Source organism: Peromyscus californicus, unplaced genomic scaffold (genome assembly GCF_007827085.1).
Source record: "Peromyscus californicus insignis strain IS unplaced genomic scaffold, ASM782708v3 Scaffold_19__1_contigs__length_69161282, whole genome shotgun sequence".
Lineage (NCBI taxonomy): Eukaryota > Metazoa > Chordata > Mammalia > Rodentia > Cricetidae > Peromyscus > Peromyscus californicus.
In genome coordinates, this window is record NW_026294491.1 from 467157 (window position 1) to 493165 (window position 26009).

At 40.3% G+C, this 26009-nt stretch overlaps 1 protein-coding gene across 1 annotated transcript; it reads left to right on the forward strand.

Moving 5' to 3' along the window:
- Window positions 1-15598: 15598 nt before the first annotated feature.
- LOC128113975 (olfactory receptor 14J1-like) lies at window positions 15599-16537 on the forward strand. Its single transcript, XM_052743816.1, has one exon. The coding sequence runs from the start codon at window positions 15599-15601 to the stop codon at window positions 16535-16537; it is 939 nt and encodes a 312-aa protein (XP_052599776.1).
- Window positions 16538-26009: the final 9472 nt, after the last annotated feature.

The window sequence follows — 26009 nt, forward strand, 5'->3', positions numbered from 1 at the left end:
TTTAATAACAAATACAGGAGAATTCCAAGGACTGGTTGATTCTTCAATATGCTGAGCATTTAACTGTTTTTCTACCAGCTCTTCAAAAGTCTGTAGTTTCTCTGTTGTTAAAGGCCATTGCTGGACCCATACAGGCTTGTCTGTTAACCATTTTAAAGGTAGAGCTGTTGATGTCTTTGGAAGATCATCAGTTGCTGTGCCCTGTTCTTGCATAATATGGATGGCTGGTGACCACTCAGAATAATGCCTTCTAATATTTCTCTCAGAAACATGTGCTAGTTTATGATTTGTTTCTGAGATTGGAGGGATGTTAATCTGAGTATTCCATTGTGGCAACAAGTCTTGACCCCACAGATTCATAGCTATGTTGGCTACATATGGTTTCAATTTTCCTCTCTGTCCTTCTAGACCTATACATTCAAGCCATTTTGCACTCTGTTTCACCTGAGATAATGTCCCAATTCCTAACAGTTGAATGTTTACCTCCTGAAGAGGCCAAGTTGGATGCCAAAATTCTGGTGCAATTATGGTAATGTCCGTACCTGTGTCTACCAGACCAGACAACAAAACACCATTTATTTTTATCAATAATTTTGGTCTTTGTTCATTAATAGAAGTTTGCCAAAAAAATTTCTTTATGTTTTCTCCTGAATTTTCTATTCTCTCTGTTTCATCACCCTGACCAGCATGACTTATTCCAATAGGCTTTGGTTATTTAATTGCTCTGAGTAGGGGTTTCCTCTACGACTGCAGGAAAGGTTTGAACTGGATTTGCTATTGGGGCCTGCATGAGGCCCCTCTGGGAGTTTCCCAAAGACTGAGGCAAAGGATTACCCTGTCTGTCCCTTGTTGATCTACATTCATTGGTCCAGTGTTTTCCCTTACCACACCTTCTGCATACTCCAGAAGGAAGGGGCATTCTGTTGCCATTGTTCCTTGAAGAAACATTGTTTCTAGGAATGACCTGTTTATAGTCCCTTTTCAAATGTCCTTGCTTTCCACATCCAAAACATCTAACATTCCTCAAACCTTTTGAAATTGCTTCTCCTACCCATGTATCATCATGCTCATGAGCTTCAACATTAACCGTGTCTCTAATCCAATCTTCCAAAGGTGCAGATCTTGCCTTTAATGGCCTGATTTTTGTTTTGCATGCTGCATTCACATTCTCAAAGGCCAAAGTTTCAATTATTATCTTACTAGCTTCTGAATCCGGGACCATTCTCTTTACTGCTGAAGCCAGTCTTTGTAAAAAATCTGTGAAAGATTCTTTTGGGCCTTGTACAACCTTTGTAAATGACTCAGTTTTTTTCCTGGTTCCTCAACTCTGTCCCATGCATTCAAGGCTGCTGTTCGACATAAAATTAGGGTTTGGACATCATATAAACATTGTGTTTGTGCTGAAGCATATTGACCTTCTCCAATAAGCTGATCCTGGCAGATTTGTATTCCTTTATCCCTCCACTGTTTTTCTATGTTTTTAGCTTCATCCTTGAACCAAGTTAGCCACTGAAGCCTTTGACTGGGTTCAAGAACAGCTTGTGCCAGCTCCCGCCAGTCCTGTGGTACAATCCTATTATATGTTGACCAAGAGTTTAACATTTGCTTTACATATGGGGAATGCATGCCATAAGATACTATTGCCTCCTTAAACCTTTGTAAATCTAACATTTCAATTGGAGCCCAAATATTTTGTGTAGTCATTTGATCAGGCAACTGCTGTACAGTTACTGGACAAACTAAGGGTGACTGTGTGAAAATAGGCTTTCTTTCTGTAACCCTATGATCCAATCTTGAAGCAACTTCACTGCTACTTTCTTCTGTCTGAGTTTTTACAGGTTTAACAAGATTTTCTAAAGCTGTCACCCTGGCACTTAAATTGACTATCTTTTTAAATAGTAAAATGAGAATAAGCATAATAATAAAATGCATAATTCGATCAACATTAATCTTCTCATATAGCTGTTCCATTGTCAGACTGCCTAAAATTGCAAACAAAGCCCAGTTTTCTTCCAATGAACACAGAAAACCCATTTTTTTTTAATGTGGAAAAAAATTTCTCTTTTAAATAGTTTCCTTTAAAATATTTGATATGTTAAGTGACTTACCAAGTCCTGGTAGAACAGTACCAATCCGAGGGAATTTCAAAACAGCCACCTAGTGTCCGAGGTGTGAATCCAGAGAGAGAGAGAGAGAGAGAGAGAACACGCAAGAACCGTAGCCGCAAGTTCTGCCTAAGAGCTTGAATCCAGCCACGTGTTCCCGCTTGAGCCTAGTCAAGCCTTGGCTCTGGCTACCTTAAGCTCCAACCACATGCATTGGCTTTACAGGCAGGGGCCCTGTTCGGCAGGGCAGGCCTGAATTGTTTGTAGCACCGGCTTTAAGCAAGTAGCTCAAGGTTAGTCCAGCCTGATTCCACGCCAACCTGTGCCCGGGCTAGGGAGCCGGCCGCCCTGGCGGGAAACCGGACCTGCCGGCCGCCCAGGCGGGAAACCGGACCTGCCGCCAAGCCAAGTTAAGCAGTTTTTAATGGATTCTTGTCACGTTGGGCGCCAAATGTAGATGTAACCAACCGTCTTATCAAATAAGAAACACAGAGCCGATTCAGAGAAGAAAGCCAAGAGGTCAGAGCTAAGAGCCTCACCCTTCCTGCTTCAGCGATCCTCTTCAGCCAAGAGAGCTCTCTGAAAGGGACCTACTTCCTGTGTGTATGCCTTTATATACTCTAGCTGTTCTGCCTTCTCATTGGTTGTAAACCCAAACATGTGACTGCCTCGTCACTGCCTGTATGTACTGCCCTCCAGGTCCTTAAAGGCGTGCGCCACCGCCGCCACGCACTTGCTATGGCTCTAATAGCTCTGACCCCCAGGCAACTTTATTTATTAATATACAATTAAAATCACATTTCAGTACAAGTAAAATACCACCACATATATTTCTTTTTTTTCTTTTCTTTTTATTAAGAGATTTTTCTATTCATTTTACATATCAACCATGGATTCCCCTGTCCTCCCATCCCCAGCTTTTTCTCTCCCAAACCACCCCCTATTCCCACCTCCTCCAAGGCAAAGTCTCCCCTGGGGAGTCAGCAGAGCCTGGTACATTCAGTTGAGGCAGGTCCAATCCTCTACTCCCTGCACCAAGGCTGAGCAAAGTGTCTCAACATAGGCACTAGGTTTCAAAAAGCCAGCTCATGCACTAAGGACAGGTCCAAGTCTCAATGCCTGGGGGCCCCCTAAACAAATAAACAACTAAAAAACTTATCCAGAGGGCCTAGTCCAGTTCGATGGGGATTCCTCAGCTATTGAATCACAGTTCATGTGTTTCCACTAGTTTGGCTTGTTGTCTCTGTACTTTTTCCAATCATGGTCTCAATATCTCTTACTCATATGATCCCTCCTCTCTCTCATCCATTGGGCTCCTGGAGCTCCACCTGGGGTTTGGCCATGGATCTCTGCATCTACTTCCATCAGTTACTGGATGAGGGTTCTATCATGAAAATTAGGGTGTTCAGGCCTCTGATCACTAGAGTAGGTCAGCTCAGGCACCCTCTCGACCATTGCCAGTAGTCTATAGTGGAGTCATCTTTGTGAATTCATAGGGACCTCTTTAGCACTCTGATTCTTCCTATTCCCATGGTGTCTTCATTTATCATGGTATCTCTTTCCTTGTTCTCCCATTCTGTTCCTGATCCAGCTAGGACCTCCTGCTCCCCTAAGCTCTCTTTCCCCTGACCCTTGCCCTCCATTATCTCCCCACACCCCCAGTTTGCTCATGTAGATCTCATCCATTTCTCCATTACTGGGCAATCCCTGTGTCTTTCCTAGGGTCCTCTTTACAAGCTAGCCTCCCTGGAGCTGTGGGTTGCAGTCTGGTTATCCTTTGCTTTACATCTAGTATCCACTTATGAGTGAGTACATACCATGTTTGTCTTTCTGAGTCTGGGTTACCTCACTCAGAATATTTTCTAGTTCCATTCATTTGCCTGCAAAACTCATGATGTCATTGTTTTTCTCTGCTGAGTAGTACTCCATTGTGTATATGTACCACATTTTATTTATTCATTCTTCAGTTGAAGGGCATCTAGGTTGTTTCCAGGTTCTGGCTATTACAAATAATGCTGCTATGAACATAGTTGAGCATGTGTCCTTATGGTATGATTGGGCATTGTTGGGTATATGCCAAAGAGTGGTATAGCTGGGTCTTGAGGAAGATTGATTCCCAATTTTCTGAGAAAGCACCATACTGATTTCCAAAGTGGCTGTATAAGTTTGCATTCCCACCAACAGTGGAGGAGTGTTCCCCTTGCTCCACATCCTCTCCAACATAAGCTGTCTTCAGTGTTTTTGATCTTAGTCATTCTGACAGGTGTAAGATGGTATCTCAGAGTCATTTTGATTTGTATTTCCCTGATGACTAAGGATGATGAGCAATTGTTTAAATGTCTTTCAGCAATTTGAGCTTCTTCTATTGAGAATTCTCTGTTTAGCTCTCTAGCCCATTTTTTAATTGGACTGTTAGGTATTTTGATGTCTAGTTTCTTGAGTTCTTTATATATTCTGGATATCAGCCCTCTGTCAGATGTGGGGTTGATGAATATCTTTTCCTATTCTGTAGGCTGTCGTTTTGTCTTATTGATCATGTCCTTTGCCCTGCAAAAGCTTCTCAGTTTCAAGAGGTCCCATTGATTAATTGTTTCTCCCAGTGTCTGTGCTAATGGTGTTATATTTAGGAAGTGATCTCCGGCCAATGCATTCAAGACTACTTCCTACTTTCTCTTCTATCAGGTTCAGAGTAACTGGATTTATGTTGAGATCTTTGATCCACTTGGACTTGAGTTTTGTGCATGGTGACAATTATGGATCTATTTGCAATCTTCTACACGTTGACATCCAGTTATGCCATCACCATTTTTTGAAGATGCTTTCTTTCTGCCATTGTACAGTTTTGGCTTCTTTGTCAAAAATTAGGTGTTCATACATATTCGGATTAATGTCAGGGTCTTCAGTTTGGTTCCATTGGTCTACATGTTGGTTTTTATGCCAGTACCAAGCTGTTTTTATTACTGTAACTCTATAGTAGAGCTTCAGGTCAGGGATTGTGATGCCTCCAGAGGTTGTTTAGTTGTACAGGATTCTTTTGGCTATCCTGGGGTTTTTTTTTTGTTTTTCCATATGAAATTGAGTATTGTTCTTTCCAGGTCTGTGAAGAATTGTGTTGGTATTTTGATGGGGATTGCATTGAATCTGTAGATTGCTTTTGATAAGATTGCCATTTTTACTATGTTAATCCTACCTATTCATGAGCATGGGAGATCTTTCCATTTTCTGATATCTTCTTCAATTTCTTTTTTCAGGGACTTAAAGTTCTTGTCATACAGGTCCTTCACTTGCTTAGTTAGAGTTACCCCAAGGTATTTTATATTATTTGTGGCTATTGTAAAGGGTGATGTTTCTCTGATTTCTTTCTCAGCCCCTTTTTCATTTGTATATAGGAGGGCTACTGATTTTTTGAGTTAATCTTGTATCCTGCCACATTACTGAAGGTGTTTATCAGCTATAACAGTTCCTTGGTCGAATTTGTGGGGTCACTTATGTATACTATCATGTCATCTGCAAATAGTGAAAGTTTGACTTCTTCCTTTCCATTTTGTATCCCTTAGATCTCATTTTGTTGTCTTATTGCTCTAGCTAGAACTTTAAGTACTATATTGAATAAATATGGAGAGAGTGGACAGCCTTGTCTTGCTCCTGATTTTAGTGGAATCACTTTGAGTTTCTCTCCATTTACTTTGATGTTGGCTGTTGGCTTGCTGTAAATTGCCTTTATTAGGTTTAGGCATGTTCCCTGTATTCCTGATCTCTCCAGGACCTTTATCATGAAGGGGTGTTAGATTTTTGTCAAAGACCTTTTCAGCATCTAATGAAATGATCATGTGTTTTTTTTTCTTTCAGTTTGTTTATATGGTGTATTACATTGACAGACTTTCATATGTTGAACCAACCTTACATCTCTGGAATGAAGCCTACTTGATCATTGTTTTGATGTGTTCTTGGAGTCTGATTGCCAATATTTTGTTGAGTATTTTTCATCAATATTTATGAGGGAGATTGGTCTGTAATTCTCTTTTCTTTTTTGCATCTTTGTTTGGCTTGGGAATCAGAGTAACTGTAGCCTCATAAAAGGAGTTTGGTAATGTTCCTTCTGCTTCTATTGTGTGGAACAATTTAAAGAGTATTGGTATTAACTCTTCTTTGAAGATCTGGTAGAATTCTGCGTTGAAACCATCTGGTCCTGGGCTTTTTTTGGTTGAGAAACTTTTAATGACTGTTTCTATTTTCTTGGGGGTTATTGGCTTATTTAAGTACTTCATCTGGTCTTGATTTAACTTAGGTATGTGGTACCTATCCAGAAAGTTGTCCATTTCTTTTAGATTTTTCCAATTTTGTGGAGTATAGGTCTTTGAAGTATGACCTGATGTTTCTCTGGATTTCCTCATTGTGAGTTGTTATGTCTCCCTTTTCATTCTGATTTCGATAATTTGGGTGCTCTCTCTCTCTGCCTTTTGGTTAGTCTGAATAAGGATTTGTCTATCTTGTTGATTTTCTCAAAGAACCAACTGTAGTGGGTAGCCATTCCAGCTTTGATCTGGAAGTTCCAACCCCCATTGAGACTTCGGCAATGTCACGCCTACAAGGCGGGGCCAAGGGAGGCGCCTGGGGACCCGAGAGCTGGATCGGCAGGCACTCTCTCTGTTGCGGGACCCTGGACTGGAGAGGTGGACCGAGCAGAGCTCCAGAGAACACCGCTGGACTGTGATACACCTTCCCCAGACTCCGCGACCTACCTATTCCTTAATTTGTAAGTTACGCCATTAAATAAATCTCCTTTTAACTACGTGGAGTGGCCTTAATAATTTCACCAATATCTGGCGCCCAACGTGGGGCAAGTTCCAAAGGCCTGGGTGGCTCCCGCCCTCAGCCTCCTCCCCGGCTGGCGGGTACCTAAACCCGCCTGCAGAGTTCCATAGAACCAGGGAAAGCCTACACGGTTCCATTCCCGAAAAAGGGAGCAGCTAGTCCGGTCTCAGCTCCCTAGCTTAGCCCCCAGACCAGCGAAAAACCGCTGTGAGTGAGGCGATCCCCCTCCTCCCCGAGTGCGGGCCCCGGCTCCCACCATCCCGGCTCCCACCATCCGGCTCCCCGCCATCCGGCTCCCCGCCATCCCGGCTCCTGACATCAGGCTCCCACCATCCCGGCTCCCGCCATCCGGCTCCCCGCCATCCGGCTCCCACCATCCCGGCTCCCGCCGATCCAGCTCTCGGGTCCCCAGGCGCCTCCCTTGGCCCCGCCTTGTAGGCGTGACATTGCCGAAGTCTCAATGGGGGTTGGAACTTCCAGATCAAAGCTGGAATGGCTACCCACTACAACCAACTCTTTGTTTCATTAATTTTTTGTATTGTTCTCTTTGTTTCTATTTTATTGATTTCAGCTCTCAATTTGATTATTTCCTGGCATCTATTCCTCCTAGGTGACTTTGCTTCTTCTTGTTCTAGAGCTTTCAGGTGTGTTGTTAAGTCACTAGTGTGAGATTTCTCCAACTTCTTTATGTGGGGATTTAATGCTATGAATTTTCCTCTTAGCACTGCTTTCATAGTGTCCCATAAGTTTGGCTATGTTGTATATTCATTTTCATTGATCTCTACAAAGTCTTTAATTTCTTTCTTTATTTCTTCCTTGACCCATTGGTGTTTCAGTTGAGCATTGTTCAGTTTCCATGAGATTGTAGGCTTTCTGTAATTTTTGTTGTTGTTGAAATCTAACTTTAAACCATGGTGGTCTGATAGAATACAGGAAGTTATTCCAATTTTTTGTATCTGTTGAAGTTTCCTTTGTGACCAAGTATGTGGTCGATTTTAGAGAAGGTTCCATGGGATGCTGAGAAGGTATATTCTTTTTTGTTAGGGTGGAATGTTCTTTAGATATCAATTAAGTCCATTTGAGTCATAACATCAGTCAAGCCTCTTATTTCTCTGTTAAGTTGCAATTTGGCAGATCTGTTCAATGGTGAGAGTGGGATGTTGAAGTCTCCCACTATTAATGTGTGGGGTTTGATGTGTGATTTAAGGTTTAGTAATGTTTCTTTTACATATGTGGGTGCCCTTGTGTTTGGGGCATAAATGTTCAGAATTGAAACTTCGTCTTGCTGGATCTTTCCTGTTATGAGTATGTAATGTCCTTCTTGATCTCTTTTGATTGATTTTAGTTTGAAGTCTATTTTGTTGGATATTAGAATAGCTACACCAGCTTGCTTCTTAAGACCATTTGATTGGAAAGACTTTTCCCAGCCTTTCATTCTGAGGTAATGTCTGTCTTTGAAGTTGAGGTGTGTTTCTTGTATGCAGCAAGAAGATGGGTCTTACTTTCATATCCATTCTGTTAGCCTGTGTTTTTGTAGGTGAATTAAGTCCATTGATATTAAGGGATATTAATGACAAGTGATTGTTAGTTCCTGTTATCTTTTGGTGGTAGTGTGTGTATATTTCTCTTCTCTGGGATTTACTGCTGTGGGGTTATCTATTGCCTGTGTTTTCAAGGGTGTATCTAACTTCCTTAGGTTGGAATTTTCCTTCTAGTGCTTTCTGTAGGGCTGGATTTGTGGATAGGTATTGTTTAAATGTGGTTTTGTCTTGGAATGTCTTGTTCACTCCATCTATGGTGATTCAAAGTTTTGCTGTGTATATTAGTCTAGGCTGGCATCCATAGTCTCTTAGTGTCTGCATTACATCTGACCAGGTCCTTCTGACTTTCAAAGTCTCCATTAAGAAATCATGTGTTATTTTGATGGGTTTGCCTTTATAAGTCACTTGGCCTTTTTCCTTTGCTGCTCTTCATGTTCTTTATTTATTCTGTAGGTTTAGTTGCTTAATTATTATGTGGCGAGTGGACTTTTTGGGCAGGTCTAGTCTGTTTGGTGTTCTATAGGCTTCTTGTATCTTCATAGGCATTTCCTTCTTTAAGTTGGGAAAGTTTTCTTCTATGATCTTGTTGAATATATTTTATGTGCCTTTGAGTTGTTATTCTTCTCCTTCTTCTATTCCTATTATTCTTAGATTTGGCCTTCTCATAGTGTCCCAGATTTCCTGGACATTTTGTGTTATGACTTTTTTGGCTTTGGTATTTTCTTTGACTGATGAATCCATTTCCTCTATTGTATCCTCTACACCAGAGATCCTCTCTTCCATCTCTTGTATTCTGTTGGTTATGCTTGCATCTGTGTTTCCTGTTTGTTTACTCAGATTTTCTATTTCCAGCATTCCCTCTGTTTGTGTCTTCTTCACTGTTTTTATTTCCCTTTTCAGGTATGAAACTGTTTCCCTCAAGTGTTTAATTGCTTTTTCATGGTTTTCTTGGCTTTCTTTAAGGGATTTATTGATTTCTTCCAATTTTTTGTTTGTCTTTTCCTCAATTTCATTTTTCATTTTTCTTGAAAGGCCTCTGGTATCTTCATGATGCTGTTCTTAAGGTCACTTTCTTCTGTTTCTTCTACATTGTGATGTTCAGATCTTGCTGTTTGATGAGGGATAGGTTCTGGTGATGTCGTATTGCTCTTTATGTTGTTGTATGTAATTTTGCCTTGACATCTGCCCATCTCCTCCTCTAATAGGTATAAGAGGTGCCTGTGTCTGAACAAGTTGCTATTGGTCCACTCTGTGCTTGTTGTGTCTGTGTCTCAGGGGGCTCCTCTGGGTCCAATCTTAGTTCTTGGTCTAATTGGAGCAGGCAGATTCTGTGTCTCAGGGAGCTGCTCTTGGGTCAACCCAAGCTTGTTGATTCTGTGATTCACGGAGCCACTCTTGGTCTTATCAGGGCTCTTCGTCCAGTCAGAGCTGACAGATTCTGTGTTTCAGGAAGACTCTTTTGGTCCAATGAGAGGTGGCAGTTTGGTTTCTGTGTCTCAGGAAGTGGCTGGGTTCTCAGGCAAACGTGTATGGAGGCAGGGCTGTAGATTGCAGGGTCCGGTAGGGAGGTCTTGGTGAGGGGGGGATCTTCCCCAGGTGCCCTGCCTGCTGGCCAGCCACTGGGGCAGATTGGGTGGGGGGGGGCAGGGATGGGTTGTGCCCCAGGGATGAGTCCAAGGGGCAGGACTCTCTGGGTATGAGCAGAGTCACTCACCTCTTGGTCCAATGTGAGTTGGCTGCATGTATATTTTTAATGAAGTTTTCTCACATGGGCTGACAAAGCTCCTCCCGGAGCCACAGACTATCTAACTAAACCTGCATTACCAGCATGAGAAAACCCCTTCTCAGGCATTAGTCAGTGGATCCCGAATCTCCCAAAACAGTAAAGTTTATGCTGTTGCACATGTTTACCTCCCAGAGGCTGAAGGTAAGTCCCTATTACTGAAGGGACCCATTTACTTCAGACCCAAGACTCAGAGAATCTGAGTTGCATCTGACCTAAAAGCTTCCTATGATAGCTTTCACAGTATGGGGGAGGAGTTGTGCAAGCTTCCAAGGGAGGGAAGCAAACAATAGTCCTATCCAGCTACAATGTCTATGAACAACAAGGACAACTAATGTGACACACTAATCCTAAGTTACAACAGTAGCACTCATATCTTGGTGGTAATCGATAGCTCTCTAATTGAACTTGAGAAGGCCCAGTCAACAGGAGGAAAATCATGCCTGATACTGAAAACCCAGCAAAGACCCTGGGCTAGTGAAGTCATGTATTTTGGGGAAGAACCTGCCACCACCACTTTATTAAATTAGCATAATTCCTAACTGCATTCCAAATAACTATTACTATATCCACAGACAAGTGTAGCTCTCAACTCTCATCAAAGAAACTTCTCTTTGTAACAAAGGAGACCATTACAGAAAAACACAACTGGTCAAACTACAGAGAATACCAGGAAAGCTGCTGTGAGCTTGTGTCTTCTGGAAATGACAGAGACTCTTTACCCATGATGCACAATAATAGGGCTGTCTAAACAAGACTTAAAGAGCTACAATACTAATAGGCATGTTGAAATGCAGGAGGGAAATCTTACAGAGACCCATTCATAGACAAAGAACTACAGGCAACAAAGGAGTCCTGAAAGCAGTTATCCAAAGCCAAGAGGTCAGCCTCGAAATCATATACATACAAGTAATACCAAACAGACTGAGAAAGCTGTATTTATATATTTAGTTGTCTCTGTGTGTGAACAATAACAAATAAAGAAAAAGAAGTCATGGTTTCCAGAGGGAGCAAATTAGGATGAGGTACAGAGAGGTTGGAGGAACAAAAAGAAAGAGGGAACTAATGTAACTATAGTTTAAATTTTTTAAAAAAGAAGTAAAGGTTTAAAAATGTGTGATGAGTATGTAATCATACAGTTCAGATGAAATTTTTGGAGTAATTCTGCTCTAACATGTGGAAACATAGTCATACATTGTTGCTGCAAATAGTAACAGTGTCTATTGTTAAAGTGATGAGAACTAAAAAGTTTCCTAAACAGTATTGTGGGCTTACTTTATTTTCAATTAAAAGTTTTTGTAAAGCATTAATAATAAATGTTACCTTGGAGAATTTTAAGCATTGCTATTAAATATATCTTAGGATTTCCTAGACATTTTGCTATCCTGAGTAGTCATAACTGATGGCTAAAATAGGTGTTGAGAACATGAAATTCCTGAATGTGACGTCCAGCAAGTGGGATGGGGCCAGCTCAGCAAGTCCTTCTGATATCAATATGGCCTCAGGCATGAACCCAGACCACAGGCATCTGCATGGCTTTTGGTGGTTAACAAGACCATGGATATCAACGCAGTACCCAGCTATGGCAAGGCCATGGACCCAGACATTGCCTTTGGTGGCAGCACAGGTCACCCATATCAGCCTATTCCTCACAGCTGAACCCTCTCCAGTTCCACCTCAATCCACAGCACATGAACCACTCAGATTCTTTTTCTCTCCCATCTCTCCAACACATACTTGCTCATCTTAGTGGAGTCCACCCAGACACTGCAATGGTATGGGTGCAGGGGAGTTGGCCTCACCCCTCACCAGCCACCACAAAGCAATGCCAGAGGTGGTATGAGCATGGAAGAGCTGGCCATGGTGGTGTGGGAGACCTAACCCCGATGGCATGACATTGGAGCTGGTCTGGGAGAAGGAGAACTGGCAGAACCATAGCCACAGGATCTCCATGACTCAGGGCAACAGCAGGAAAACAGAGAGGAGTCTCAGTGAGGGTCCAGTTTTGATGCTACAACAAAAGTCAGGGGCCTTGAAACAGATCAACAACTCATTGTAATGAACATTTGCAAGCAAAGCTGTTTAGGCAAAAGGGTATACTGGGTGACACACCACAGTTACCAGTGCCACTACAATGAATGAATATGTGATGAGGAAATGTAAAAGAAGGAGGAGCGGGCTGGCACATACACCGCAGAACTGGAGACTAGACAGAAGTGGAGAAGGCTGTGGTTAACAGAGGAGCAGGTCGTTGCCCAGAAGGGTTGATAAGATACTTTTTTTTTAATTTTTATTTTTATTTGTGAGGGAGGTTACAAGGGTAAAGGGCAGACAAGGAAGGATTGGGAAATGGGTGGGATTGGAGTACATGATGTAAACTACCCAAAGAATTAATAAAAATATTAAAAGAAAAAGAACATGAAATTCTTTGTATTGCATATATTTCAAGGAGAAAGGTAAAGATTGATCTGATTTCTAAACTTTCAAGAGACTTTGTAGAGATTCAAGTATTTTTATGAATATTTACATTTTCTTTTGCCCTCTCAGAAAGGCACATTTTAGCTACACAGTAGCCCTCCACCTGTTGTGTTCAGACTAGCAGGTCTGGGAGCTATTGCCAGCAATGGCTAAATCAGAAACACTCAGTGTGGTGCCCAGGGTTCTCAGCTGTAACCAGCTCTCTAGGGGACTAAAGGTCTAAGGACTAAAAATCACTGAGTCAGAACACTAAACCCCAAGCTCACAAAATCCCTCAACAGCTGTGTGGAAATTTGAGTGACTCCATGTCCCAGATGGCACAGGGACAAAGTAAATGAAGTGACTTTGTGTAAGTCCAAACTTCCATTTCAAAAGATAGTGCACACACACACCCCTCCCCACAAAAAAGCAGTTCAACACAATTGCTCCACAAGGACATAATATGGTTTCAAATCTGCAGTTGTGGACAAGAAATATCAGAAGGTGCAGAACAGCTTGGGGAGCTGCACACACAAGAGGACATTCTGGAGTGAGTTTTACAAACTTGGATGAGGAAAGATAAATATTTTATGGGAATTCTAACACAACCTTATAATCTTACTTAGTTTGGAAAAGCAAGGTTGAGATTATAACAAGGAAGTAAGGACACCTTACTGAAAATAAACGGATTTTTTTTTAAGTTCATATAGATATAATAAGGGGCCATGTGAGAAAACCAGTGAATGAGAAAAGTTAGCATGTTACATTCTTGCACTTGTGACACTTTTATAAACTATTAAAGCACTTCTTCAAAGCTCTCAGATGTCAGCAAGAAAGACAGCCTGTGGTGAACATTGTCAATGAGATTGTGACCCTGTCCCCGTGTCTTTTTTGATATGTGTAAATTTTTATAGCTCAGATGCCAATTCTGTTATTTAAGCTACTAACTCTTAAATTTTTTTCTGTTAAAATTCTTAACTCCAAGCTGATGAAACTGTAGATCAAGTGAAACCTGTTTTAGGATGGATCTAAACATGCCTCCTGTCTTATTTATATGAATGATCACTATTACTCAGCCTTTTTATCTCTCAGTGTACTGTATGGTTTATCAGATTAAAATATTAAGATTAAATGAATGAATATAAAAACTTACTGTGAACAATAATTATAAACATACTTATCATTTTACCAACCTCAAAGAAAAATAAGATCAAAGAAGCAGAATTTGGAAAGAAGAAAACTGTGAGAAATATAAGTGAGATCTCTAGTTTGCACTGAATACTATTGTAGGACATGAGGTTTTGAAGAAATCACACAGTATGAGGATATTCTAAAAGGATTAAAGTTATGACTGAGGTACACAGAGCAGGAAACAAGAGACTTTCAGAAACAAGAATTGTATCATATGAAACAAGTTATCTAGTTTATTTAACAGTGTTTTATTTTCCTTTAGATGCAGGATTTTTCTATGGAGCCCACACCGGTTTGAATTCAGTACACTACTGCCACAGGTCCTGGGATTCTTTTTCTCATGTCATACTTGGCTCTAAAACCATTTTCATAATCAAACATCCTGTCAAGTAATTTAATGTAGGGTTGGAATGATTTGGTATCAAGTTTATTCTTTGCAAAAGAGATATGAGGGAGGTGGAATGAGTTTGTTCTTTCACAAGGGAGATGCCACTAAATGGGAATTGCCTCAAGATTGAAAAAGGTGACCTCAAATTTTATTCTGTGGTTGCATTTCTAAGCATACGAACTTTAAGTAGACACAAGAAAATATATGGTGATACTTCACAGAACTTAAAACCTCAAAAGATTAACAGAGCATGTTTGCTCTTGTTGCCTAGAACTCATTAATGGGAAAAAACATGCAGAAAGCTGACACTTTATTATATTCTCATCAACCTTCAAACACCAACATGCATCTTGCAAGGGGAGAATGATATGTCATTTTCAGTCTCTCAAATATGAAAGCAAAAGATCATGGACTAAAACATAATTTCTCTTCAGTCTGAAACATAAATGACTTTAATTTTCCAGTCTCTTATTGAAGTTAGGAACTGGATGTGGTCATTTTCCTCCACATCTTAAAGCACCTCAAGAACTCACTGTGTATCTGCAATTGTCCTTGCTTTGTGGTAAGTGCTATTTGATGGCTACACCTGAAGGCTATTAGTATAGACAGCAGTTCAAATAGAAGCTGCTTGTCCCCTAAAACAGTCCATAAATGAAATAAGATATCTAAATTGAGAGTGGTATGTGAGTATTCCCCTTGCACAAATATTTTTGCTGCTTTTGATTTCAATAACCACTGCATGGTTATTTAAGAGCAATACGTATATTCATTTTTACACTTGGTTCTACAATAACAGACTCTCTGTAATGACAGTACTGTTTGCTAAAGAAAATAGCTATTTCCAGTGAACAACCAAACTATATTTTAATTCCTGGCATATTCCCTTAAAATGCCTATTCCATCTGCTAAAATAGTATGCTGTCCTGTCTATACATAACCAGTCCCATGTTCAACAACCTCTCATCCACAACCCATCACTGTCTATTGCTGACTCAGATAAAAGCAATGGGTTTCTGTTGTGGCAATGGAATAGTGCTTTTTCATAGGGCAAATACAATTATGTTCCTTGAGAGAACCAGTGATGGGCCACATGTACATTTACCTGTAACTACTGGTTTATGAGTAGATAGTGTGAACTCTATGGACATGAGAAAAATGTGTTCTCACTTAAGTTTCGCAACAAATAGAGAGAGAGAGAGAGAGAGAGAGAGAAATTATTGAAGAAAATACTAATGAACAAATAATGTCTCAGTATCTGTATACTGCATTTACTATATCATTTTATTCTTCAGCTGCTACCACAATTTCTATTCTCAAAATGTTTGTGAGAAATATAACCACAATGAGTGGATTCCTCCTAATGGGGTTCTCTGACAACCATGAGCTACAGATCTTGCATGCTTTGCTCTTCTTGGTGACATATCTATTGGGATCAACAGGCAACTTCATCATTATCACCATCACCACACTGGACCGGCAGCTCCAGTCTCCAATGTATTACTTCCTGAAGCACCTTTCCTTTCTGGACCTCTCATCCCTTTCTGTCACAGTTCCCCAGTATATTGAGAATTCCCTGGCAGGCAGTGGACACATTTCATATAGCCAGTGCATGCTGCAGGTTTTTTTCTTCACAGATTTTGCCTGGGGTGAATTGGCCATTCTCACATTGATGTCGTATGATCGTTATGTTGCCATTTGCTTTCCATTGCACTATGAGGTCATCATGTGTCCCAGAAAGTGTAGGTTGGCTGTGACAGGTGTATGGCTAAGCAGTGGCATCCCAGGAACCTTGTATGTAGCAACCTTATCCTCTATCAGGTTCTGTGGGCCCAAAATAATCCACCAGTTCTTCTGTGATGTCCCCCAGTTGCTCAAGCTCTCCTGCTCTAATGATTACCTTGGAGTGATGGGAGTGGCTGCTTTCCTGTCTGCAATGGCCTTTGCCTGCTTCATTGGGATTGTCCTCTCCTATGTCCACATATTCTCCACAGTTCTCAGGATGCCCTCTGCTGAAGGCCAGTCTAAGGTCTTCTCTACCTGCCTGCCCCACCTTTTTGTTGTCTCATTGTTTCTTTCCACAGGCTCCTATGCATATCTAAACTCAACTTCAGAGTCTCCAATTGCTTTAGATTTCTTGTTCTCTGTCTTTTACACAGTACTGTCTCCAACATTCAACCCTGTTATCTACAGTCTGAGAAATGAGACCATAAGGAGTGGTATAAGGAAGTTACTGTTGAGTACAAAATTCAGTGGTTAGAATCATTTTTGTTCTGTTGTTACTAACTGTTCAATTATATGCAGGAATGTTTTTAGTCATTGGTATTCCTTCAACCTGTAATATTAATGAAAAGTAATTTTTTTCTGTAGATAAACTACATTATATAGCCATCATCCTTATGCAAGTTCATTGTTTGAATTCTTTGCTTTTTACTATTAAAACTGTTGTTCCTTCAAATTAAGAAAAATTAAAAGCCTTGTAATATAGATTAACTACTTCTTACCTCCTAATGCATCCACACACAGACACACTGAAAATATCAGTACATGTCTTAACACTTTTTCAGAGGCAATATTATTATGCTAATAATAAAAAATGATACTATTAACCCCAGTTCCACCCACCAAGTCATAATTTTCAAATCAACCATTTACTTTCAAATTTTTATTTTAAATTCTGTAGATGTAATTCTAAGCAGTCTTATTAAACAAGAAACACAGAGCCAAATAAAGAGTTAAAAGCCCAAGAGGTCAGAGCACTAGCAAATAACCTTTAGCTTACCAGCCGCTGCTGTCCTTCCCCTGAGAATAGAGACCTACTTCCTGTGTGTCTGTATTTTTTATTGACTTTCTGCTCTGCCTTCTCATTGGTTCTAAAACCAACCACATGACTTTTTTGTCATTTGCTGTGGGATGGTCTGTATGTCAAATGTGTTGCTGATTGGTCAATAAATAAATCACTGATTGGCCCGTGGCCAGACAGGAAGTATAGGCGGGACAAGGAGGAGAATAGAGCTGGGAAGTGGAAGGCTGAGAGAGGAGACACTGCCAGCCGCCATCAGGACAAGGAAGATGTAAAGTACCGGTAAGCCACAAGCCACGTGGCAAGGTATAGATTAATAGAAATGGATTAATTTAAGCTGTAAGAACAGTTAGCAAGAAGCCTGCCACGGCCATACAGTTTGTAACCAATATAAGTGTCTGTGTTTACTTGATCGGGTTCCAGCGGCTGTGGGACTGGCGGGTGAGAGAGATTTGTCCTGACTGTGGGCCAGGCAGGAAAACTCTAGCAACAGTCATTGCCTGTCTATACGGACCTCCAGGTCTCTATGGTTGGTACTTGGATTAAAGGCATGTGTCACCAAGCTGGCTATGTCCTTGAACACACAGACTCTGCCTGCCATGTGATCAGATTAAGGGCATGTGCTACCACTGCCAGACTTCTGCTAAATGGCTTGCTATTAGCTCTGACCCCCAGGTAACTTTATTTATTAACATACAAATAAAATCACATTTCGGCACAAATAAAATATTACCATAAAATTCATTTTTGTCTATCAATATGCATATTGATATAAATTTATATGATATCACTAGGTACAATTGCATAGTCTTACAGATACAATTTTCCTGAAGTACCGTTTTCAATTTATATCAAAATTTATCTGTATATATTCATTCATTTTGCCTATATTAAATACCTTCAATATTTAATTATTATTGTAAGTAATAATAAAAATTGAAGTTTTGTCTTTATATTTCTAAAGAATAGGTTTATTGAATCCAAGTGTACAAAATATTCAACTCTCTTAAATGGTGAGACCATATTACTTTAAAAAATAAATCATTTATGAGTCAATTAACAGTGTAGGGCCAAAGCACTTCTCTTCTAAAACTCACCTGATTTTACTAGTTCATAAAGAACTATGCATAGGGAAACAGAGAGCTGGATTAAGCCCTGTTAGATGCCTGAAACATAATGATAAACAGCACTAGAATCTACAAAGCAGCAACAATCCACCTTTACTAAATTTTTTCAAATGTATGATAATTCAACAGATCAAAGACATTGATAATATTTGCTAGTTCTCATACTACTTTAATTTTATATATTTTCTCTTATTTTTGTAAGAAGCTTCATAAGAATGATAATCCTTTATCTTATAGTGGTAAAACAATTCTTCAGTCTCTATTTCAATTATCCCAGCCATTTTTCTATTCAAATTTTGCATATAGTATATTAGTTTTTATTTTGTTTTAAGTTTTAGATTTTGACACCTGTAGTAACAAAGCTTAGTCTAGATTTTCAAGATATCAAAAGCAACTGATCATCAGACCTTTTACCTCCTCAGAAACTGGACTGTTCAATCCAACTGCAGAAGCACATAAATTACATTTGATTCTTTTTGAGTTATATACTTTCTAAAATACTTCTTATGCTAGCCTGTTATTTTATTAGTTGATTGAATTACAACATAAGCAAATCAATTCCATTTTTAGCCTTATATTTAAATTTATTTACATTAGCATCCAAATATAAGTTTTGGAAAACAAAATATTGGATTATCATTACCAAATGACTTTGGTAAAGAGCTACTCTTTGGTTTAGAAGTACTTTGTTGTCTTCTATACTATTGACTGTCTTCATTTTAGTTAATAAAGTCATTTTCTTTGTAATCATTGATCTTTCAAATGTATAAAATAATTTGGGGAATGTTGTGCTCTGTGACAGTTTGCTTTTACTCATAAGTACAAAAAGCTTTGTTATAGACCCCAAATTTTTAAAAAATGTAATTCTTTTTTAAAATAATACATTTCTCAGTATCTGTTATGTAATTGCATTTGTGTGGTTCATTTAAATATAACTTACTTTCTATTCACACTAACCTTGTGATAAACAACCAATGACCTTTGAATCCCATAAATGTGAGAATTTTGACATTACTATACCTTCCTTCCAAGTGACAAAACAATCCCTTGTCTGGTTGCCCGATATCTAGAACGTAAGTACAAGACCTGGGTTTCAACATTAGATGCTCTAGCTGCAGACACCAGCTTAGAGAAAAACATTGTAGGAAAGAAGACTATAAACAGCAGCCATTTCCACCAAAGCTGGTGACTCAGGTGCTCAGCTTTGGAAAGCAGTTTCCTGGAGTCCAGAATCTGGTCCCTGAACCAGTAGTAGTATCACAATCATTATCTGAGCCAGATATGTCAGTATCCAGGTTTATGCTGGGCCATTAATGGCCCTGAGCTTTTTCTTCCAAGCTTGGTTACCTGCTTTCCAAAGAGACCTGTGAGGTACCCAGTATTCTTTAAAAATCCTGCTTAATTAAATAAGAAAAATAAAAAGAAGACATATCTTCAAATTTGATACAAATAGAAAAAGGAAATGACCAATGTATAATTAGTTTTATAATCTAATAATAATCCCAGGGTTTGGTGATGCATTAATGGCCAAGGGGAGCTGGAAGAAGCTTAAGTTACAATGAGATGTTTTAAATTCATTTATCCACATGTTATATTACAACTTGATCAGACTCATTCTTAGACTTAGAAATTTGACCATGCACACATATTTTACTCACCTTGCTTATTTCTGTGTCCTGTCACACTTCTCCATTAAAACACATCATTTACACAAACTTAAAGTGATGCTATTGTGAACACCCACTTATTCTGTAAAAGTTAAATCAAAGCATTATTTTTTTTGTCTAGGTTGGATTACTCTCAGAAACAGATTGCCTTTGAGATGCCAGAACTGTGGGATATCTGCCAAGGAGAGCTGCTAACAGGGAGTGGAAACAGCCCAAGACACAGAAGTGTGTTGCAGTTAACAAAGCCAAAGGGAGTTAGAGATCTGAAGAGTGTTTTGACATTCACTGCTGATGGGAATACAAACTTGTACATCCACTATGGAAGTCAGTGTGGTGTTTCCTCAGAAAGTTAGACTAGATATACCGCAAGGTCCAGCTATACAACTCTTAGGTATATACCCATAGGACTGTGAATCATACTACAGAGACAGTTGCTCACCCGTGTTCATTGCTGCTCTACTCATAACAGGCAGAAATTGGAAACCACCTATATGTCTGTCAATGGATAAATGAATAAAAAATGTGATACATTTATACAATGAAATATTTATCAGGTTTTTTTATAAATGAAATCATGAAACTCATGGGTTAATGAATGGAGCTAGAAAATAAAATCATCCTGATAACATAACCCAGACCAAAAAGCAAATATTGTATGGTATGTATTTACTTGTAGGTGGATATTACCTGTTAAATCATTGATAAGCAAGCTACAATCCATATAGCCACAGACGCTAGGTATAGGGTAATGTACTATAGTGGAGGTATTTATCTCCCTAGGAAAGAAAAATAGAACAGATAGTTATGGGTGGTTATAGAGGGTACTGGACTATGAGGGTTAAATGGAGAAAAAAGGGAAGAGACAGTGAGGAAGGAACTGCAGGGAGGGACAGCTAAAACTTTGGGCCATTTGAGGTGTTGAATGGACACCTAGTACAGTAGGGGCTTCCTAAATTATATACATATATGAAGGCAATCTTAATGAAATTGGCAAATAACAGGAGAAACAGAGCCCAGACTGGACATCTCTCATCACAAAATGGAGCTTCCAGTACCAGGAATAGGTTACATTAATGGAGTTTCACCCCTAGAGGCTAATGTTCATGGTACTGGAAGGTACTTTGAACAGTTTCCAGAGGAAAAAGGCAAACACCAACTCAGATACAAACCTTTGTATGTGGTCACCTACAATGGTGATCTGCATGCAAGATACACAATAGTGGCATCAAGTTGCAGTAGTAACCAACCACTGTCTGTGGTGGCAAGAGTTTCCACATAAAACCTGAGAAAAGATTCTAAAATGGAGCTAAAAACAGTTCCTAATTGTCTCTCTCAAATGAGCGGCAGCTGCCGGTTTGAGCTACTGGTGGGTTCCTAGTGTGCGCGCTCAACCTGCGGTACAGCGGGAATGAGGCCTCTGCAAGTGGCACATTAAGCTGCTTGGTGGATTTAGCCTTTGCTAGTACAAAACAAAAAAAAAAGAGGTTTCTGGGCTACACGCTGCTTTGATAGAAGCATAGACCCACTATTTCTGAGAGTTGATGGCTCCCAGAGCTGGCGGAAAACATATCACCGCCATGTTGGGAAGCTGAAGTGGGCGGAGCCAGCAGCCACAGCGCCAGCGCCGTTTCAGGCTTAGAAGCCTGCAGTTTAAAGCAATAGGCTCAAGCTAATATAAAAAAATAAGCCACGTAAAGATGGCTACCACACAGAAAATCTGGATTATGTTCTCTTTGATATTCGTAACTGAAGAAAAACATTTGATTACAAAAGCTGTTGAGTTATGCCAAAATGTATATTTTAAAGGTATCTTGACTTCAAAATTTGGATGTAAGGATATGTTACTTTGGAAAGAAGGCTCTGCTTTTGTTTCCACAGAAAGCCAGAGGCTATGGATTTGTTCCAGATTAATATACATCAGGTTTGACCAGCCAAGACCACCTGAAAGGTCTCCTATGACACTAGGTCCAGATGATCCAACATCCAGAATGGTTTCAAGGCAACTGGCTCAGATGATACACCCTCATGGACTACTCCATAATCCTAAAATTTTCTTTGTGTCCCCATAAGATACAGCACCCCCCTCCAGCAGGAAGTAGTAAGAGAAGCTACGCCCAAATTCCCAAATTATATGTAATTTTACTTTGTTAAGGTTAAAACCTTCCTTTTTGAAAAAAAAAAGGGGGGGAAGTGCTGTGGGATGGTCTGTATGTCAAGTGTGTTGCTGATTGGTCAATAAATAAATCACTGATTGGTCAGTGGCCAGGCAGGAAGTATAGGCGGGACAAGGAGGAGAAAAAACTGGGAAGTGGAAGGCTAAGTGAGAGAGACACTGCCAGCTGCCATGATGAGAAACGCATGTGAAGATGCCGGTAAGCCACGAGCCATGTGGCAAGGTATAGATTAATGGAAATGGATTAATTTAAGCTGTAAGAACAGTTAGCAAGAAGCCTGCCACGGCCATACAGTTTGTAACCAATATAAGTCTCTGTGTTTACTTGATCGGGTTTGAGCGGCTTGGGACTGGCGGGTGAGAGAGATTTGTCCTGACTGTGGGCCAGGCAGGAAAACTCTAGCTACAACTGTCTGACTGGAATTCAGGCCCATTCCATGAGATGGAACCCATCCCTGACACTGATTGGATGGCCAAAGACCTGAGACTAGATAGGCCAGGGGTCTAAAGGAAATCTCATTACTGTTTTGCTAAAGAAAATAAATTTTAGCAATAAAATTACTCCTAATGATATTCTGCTATATTCATAGATCAGTGCCTTGCACAGCCATCATCAGAGAAGCTTCCACCTGCAGTATATGAGAACAGAGATCCACAACTGAACAATGTGCAGAGAATGAAAGACTCTGAAACACTCAGTCCTAAATGGGATGTCTCTATCAAATCTCTCCCCTCAGGACTCAGGGGATCCTACAAAAAAGGAGGCAGGAGAATGTAATAACCACAGGGGATGAGAGAGTGTAAGAGTCAGAAGGAATGGAGGCCACTAAGGAAATGTAGCCTCCTAAACATACCAGGACTGATGCACATATGAGCTCACAGAGACTGGCAGCATGCACTTGGACTGCACAGGTGCACCAAATGGGGTTCCAACACTGAGAGGAGAAGGGTACACAGTCCCCATCCCTAACTCAGAAGCTATCTCCAATTGATAACTTCTTGCAAACAAAAAATTAGTTTTCTCCAATGGGGTCTCACACTTAAGGGCAGGTCCAAAGCTCAGCAGTAGATGGTCACCATAAACCAAACTCAATGGCATCTTTGGAGGTTCTTTGTCCCATTATGCTTTGTTAGGGAATTTTTTTAACCTTACAGGTCCTTTGCATATATATTATGTGTACTGGCTGGTTTTGTGTGTCAACTTGATACAAGTTAGAGTCATCATAGAGGAAAGAGCCTTAGTTGAGGAAATGCCTCCATGAGACAAAGCTATAAGGCATTTTCTTAATTAGTGATCAATGGGGGAGAGCACAGTCTATGATGGGTGGTGGCATCCCTGGGCTGGTGGTCCTGGGTTTTATAAGAAAGCAGGATGAGCAAGTCATGGGAAGCAAGCCAGTAAGCAGCACCTCTCCATGGCCTCTGCATCAGTTCCTGCCTGTTAATTCCTGTCCTGACTTAGTGGTGAACAGCAACATGGAAGTGGGGGGCTACCCACCCACCCCCAAATTTCTGCAGAGTGCTCTTGATTAAGAGCAGCGGGAAATATTAGTTAGAAGGATTTAGAGGGAGGAAAAACAGATAGAAAATACAGAATAGCCTCAAGAGGGCCTGGAACCTATTCCAATGGGCCACGACTGTCTCTGCCCTAGTGTATTTATAGAATTGCCAAGGGGTGGAGCAAAAGACCTCCCCCCAGCACAGCCAATTGCAGACCATCTCAGGCACCTGCACTCAGGCCCATGGTCCAATCATCCTCTCTATGCAGACCTGCTGGATAAAGTCACTAGGGACCTGAAAATGGACTCCCGCAGAAGTGTAAGCCAAATAAACCCTCTCCTTATCAACTCACTTTTTGGTCATGGTATTTCATAGCAGCAATAAAAACCTTAAACTAAGACACTCTGGCTTCTGGTTTTTATTTTTATGGGATTTCTGTGTGTGTGAACATGTGTATCTCTGCATTGATGTGTTTCTTGTGATGTTTTCTTTGGTTGTTTTTCTTCTGTTTGTTTGTTCTGTTATTTTTTGATCATATTTTATTTTACTAACATTCTTTAGATGCCTGTTCATTTTCTAATGAGAGACAGAAAGGGTTGGATTCAGACTGGGGGGAGATGGGAAGGAACTTGGAGGAGATGGGGAGGGGAAACCATAATCAGAATATATTGTGTGAAAAATCTATTTTCAATAAAAGAAAAATAGGAATAAAATATCCTCAATGCAATTGGGCTTTATTGCCTTTCTTTTTTTTGTATTGAATAGATCATACTTGAGTTCTACAAAATATTCTTCTCTGTTTAAAAAGTAAAGAAATGGACAAATAAATAAGAACAAAGGAAGGAAGGAAAGAGGAAAGAAGCAAGGAAGGAAGGAAATGAAAAAATCTGTGTTCTTAAACATTGTACCAGACAAGGAAAGTAATCATTAATCACACCCAGCTATGAACCCTTCAAGCTACAATAGCAACCTGATTGCAACATACACAACTAGTGCAATAATGGAACAAATGTTATGGGAGAAACCAACTACTTTTTTCTTAGATTTAAGGCTTGTTTCATGAGATGAAACTAATGCCCAACAAGAACTTGAGATAGATCATGGGCCCTAGAGGAAAACCTACTACTATTATTTTGCTAAATGGCCATATCAATAAAATGATTCCTAATGACATATGGTTTACCCATAGATCAGTGCACCACTCAACTTTCATTAGAGAAGATTCTTCTTGCAGGAGATAGTAGTTAACATGGAGACCAAATGGGCCACAAAGTCTCTCTTACATCCTGGCCACAGTTTCCCCTCCCTCCTATCCTGCCAGTCTCTCCTCGTACCACCCCACCCCTGTTACCATCCTCCTATCTATTCCTCCTCTGTTTCTGTTTAGAAAAGGGCAGGTTCCCCATGGATATCAACAAAACATGGTATATCAAGTTACAGTAAGACTGATTCACCTCCCCATGTATTAAGGCTGGGCAAGGTGACTTTGGAACATTCAGCCCTAAATAGGATGTCTTTATAACATCCCTCCCCTCAAGGACTAAGAATCTATGTGGAAGATGAGCCAAAAAAAATTATAAGAGCCATAAGTGGTGGACAATCTCATGGAAACAGCTTTTTCAAGACACAACAGGGCTAGTGCACATATAAATTCATATAGATGGTGAAAGCATGCGCAAAATCTTGACTAGCTCAAGCCAAAGAAAACCCCAGACCACAGAGAAGGAAAAGTGGACACTAAATTCCATCCTTAGTCGAGAAGTTATTTGCAACTGTTAGCTACTGGGAGAAAGAAAATCAGTTTTCTTCAATGGAGTAACACTGGGTATATTAATGACACTCCAGGGCAGACCCCATGCTCATAAGTAGTTAGCCAACACAAATAAGACTCTGTGGTTGCTTTTTATTTTTTTGTTTTTGTTTGTGTCTTTTTCTTTTTTAATAGAGAACATGAACATGAAGTTGAGGGGGGTAGGGAGGTGGAAGAGGATCTGGTTGGCAACAGTTGAGGGAAGGGAAAGAACATGAGCAGGGGTTGTCTCTGATTGTTATTGGCTTTTGGGATCCTACTCCTCATACTGGGTCACTTTGCCCAGCCTGAGGAGGTGAGTCAGTCTTACTGCAACTTGATATGACATGTTTTGTTGATATCTATGGAAGACCTGCCCTTTCCTGAATAGAAACAGAGAATGAATGGATTGGGGGGTTAGAACAGGGGTGGGGTGGTAGGAGGAGAGACTGGCAGGAGAGGCTCGGATGTAAAATAAATAAAAATAAACAGATAAATAAATAAATAAAAAGAAAGAAAAGGCCGGGCGGTGGTGGCACACGCCTTTAATCCCAGCACTCGGGAGGCAGAGCCAGGCAGATCTCTGTGAGTTCGAGGCCAGCCTGGGCTACCAAGTGAGTTCCAGGACAGGCGCAAAGCTACACAGAGAAACCCTGTCTCGAAAAACCAAAAA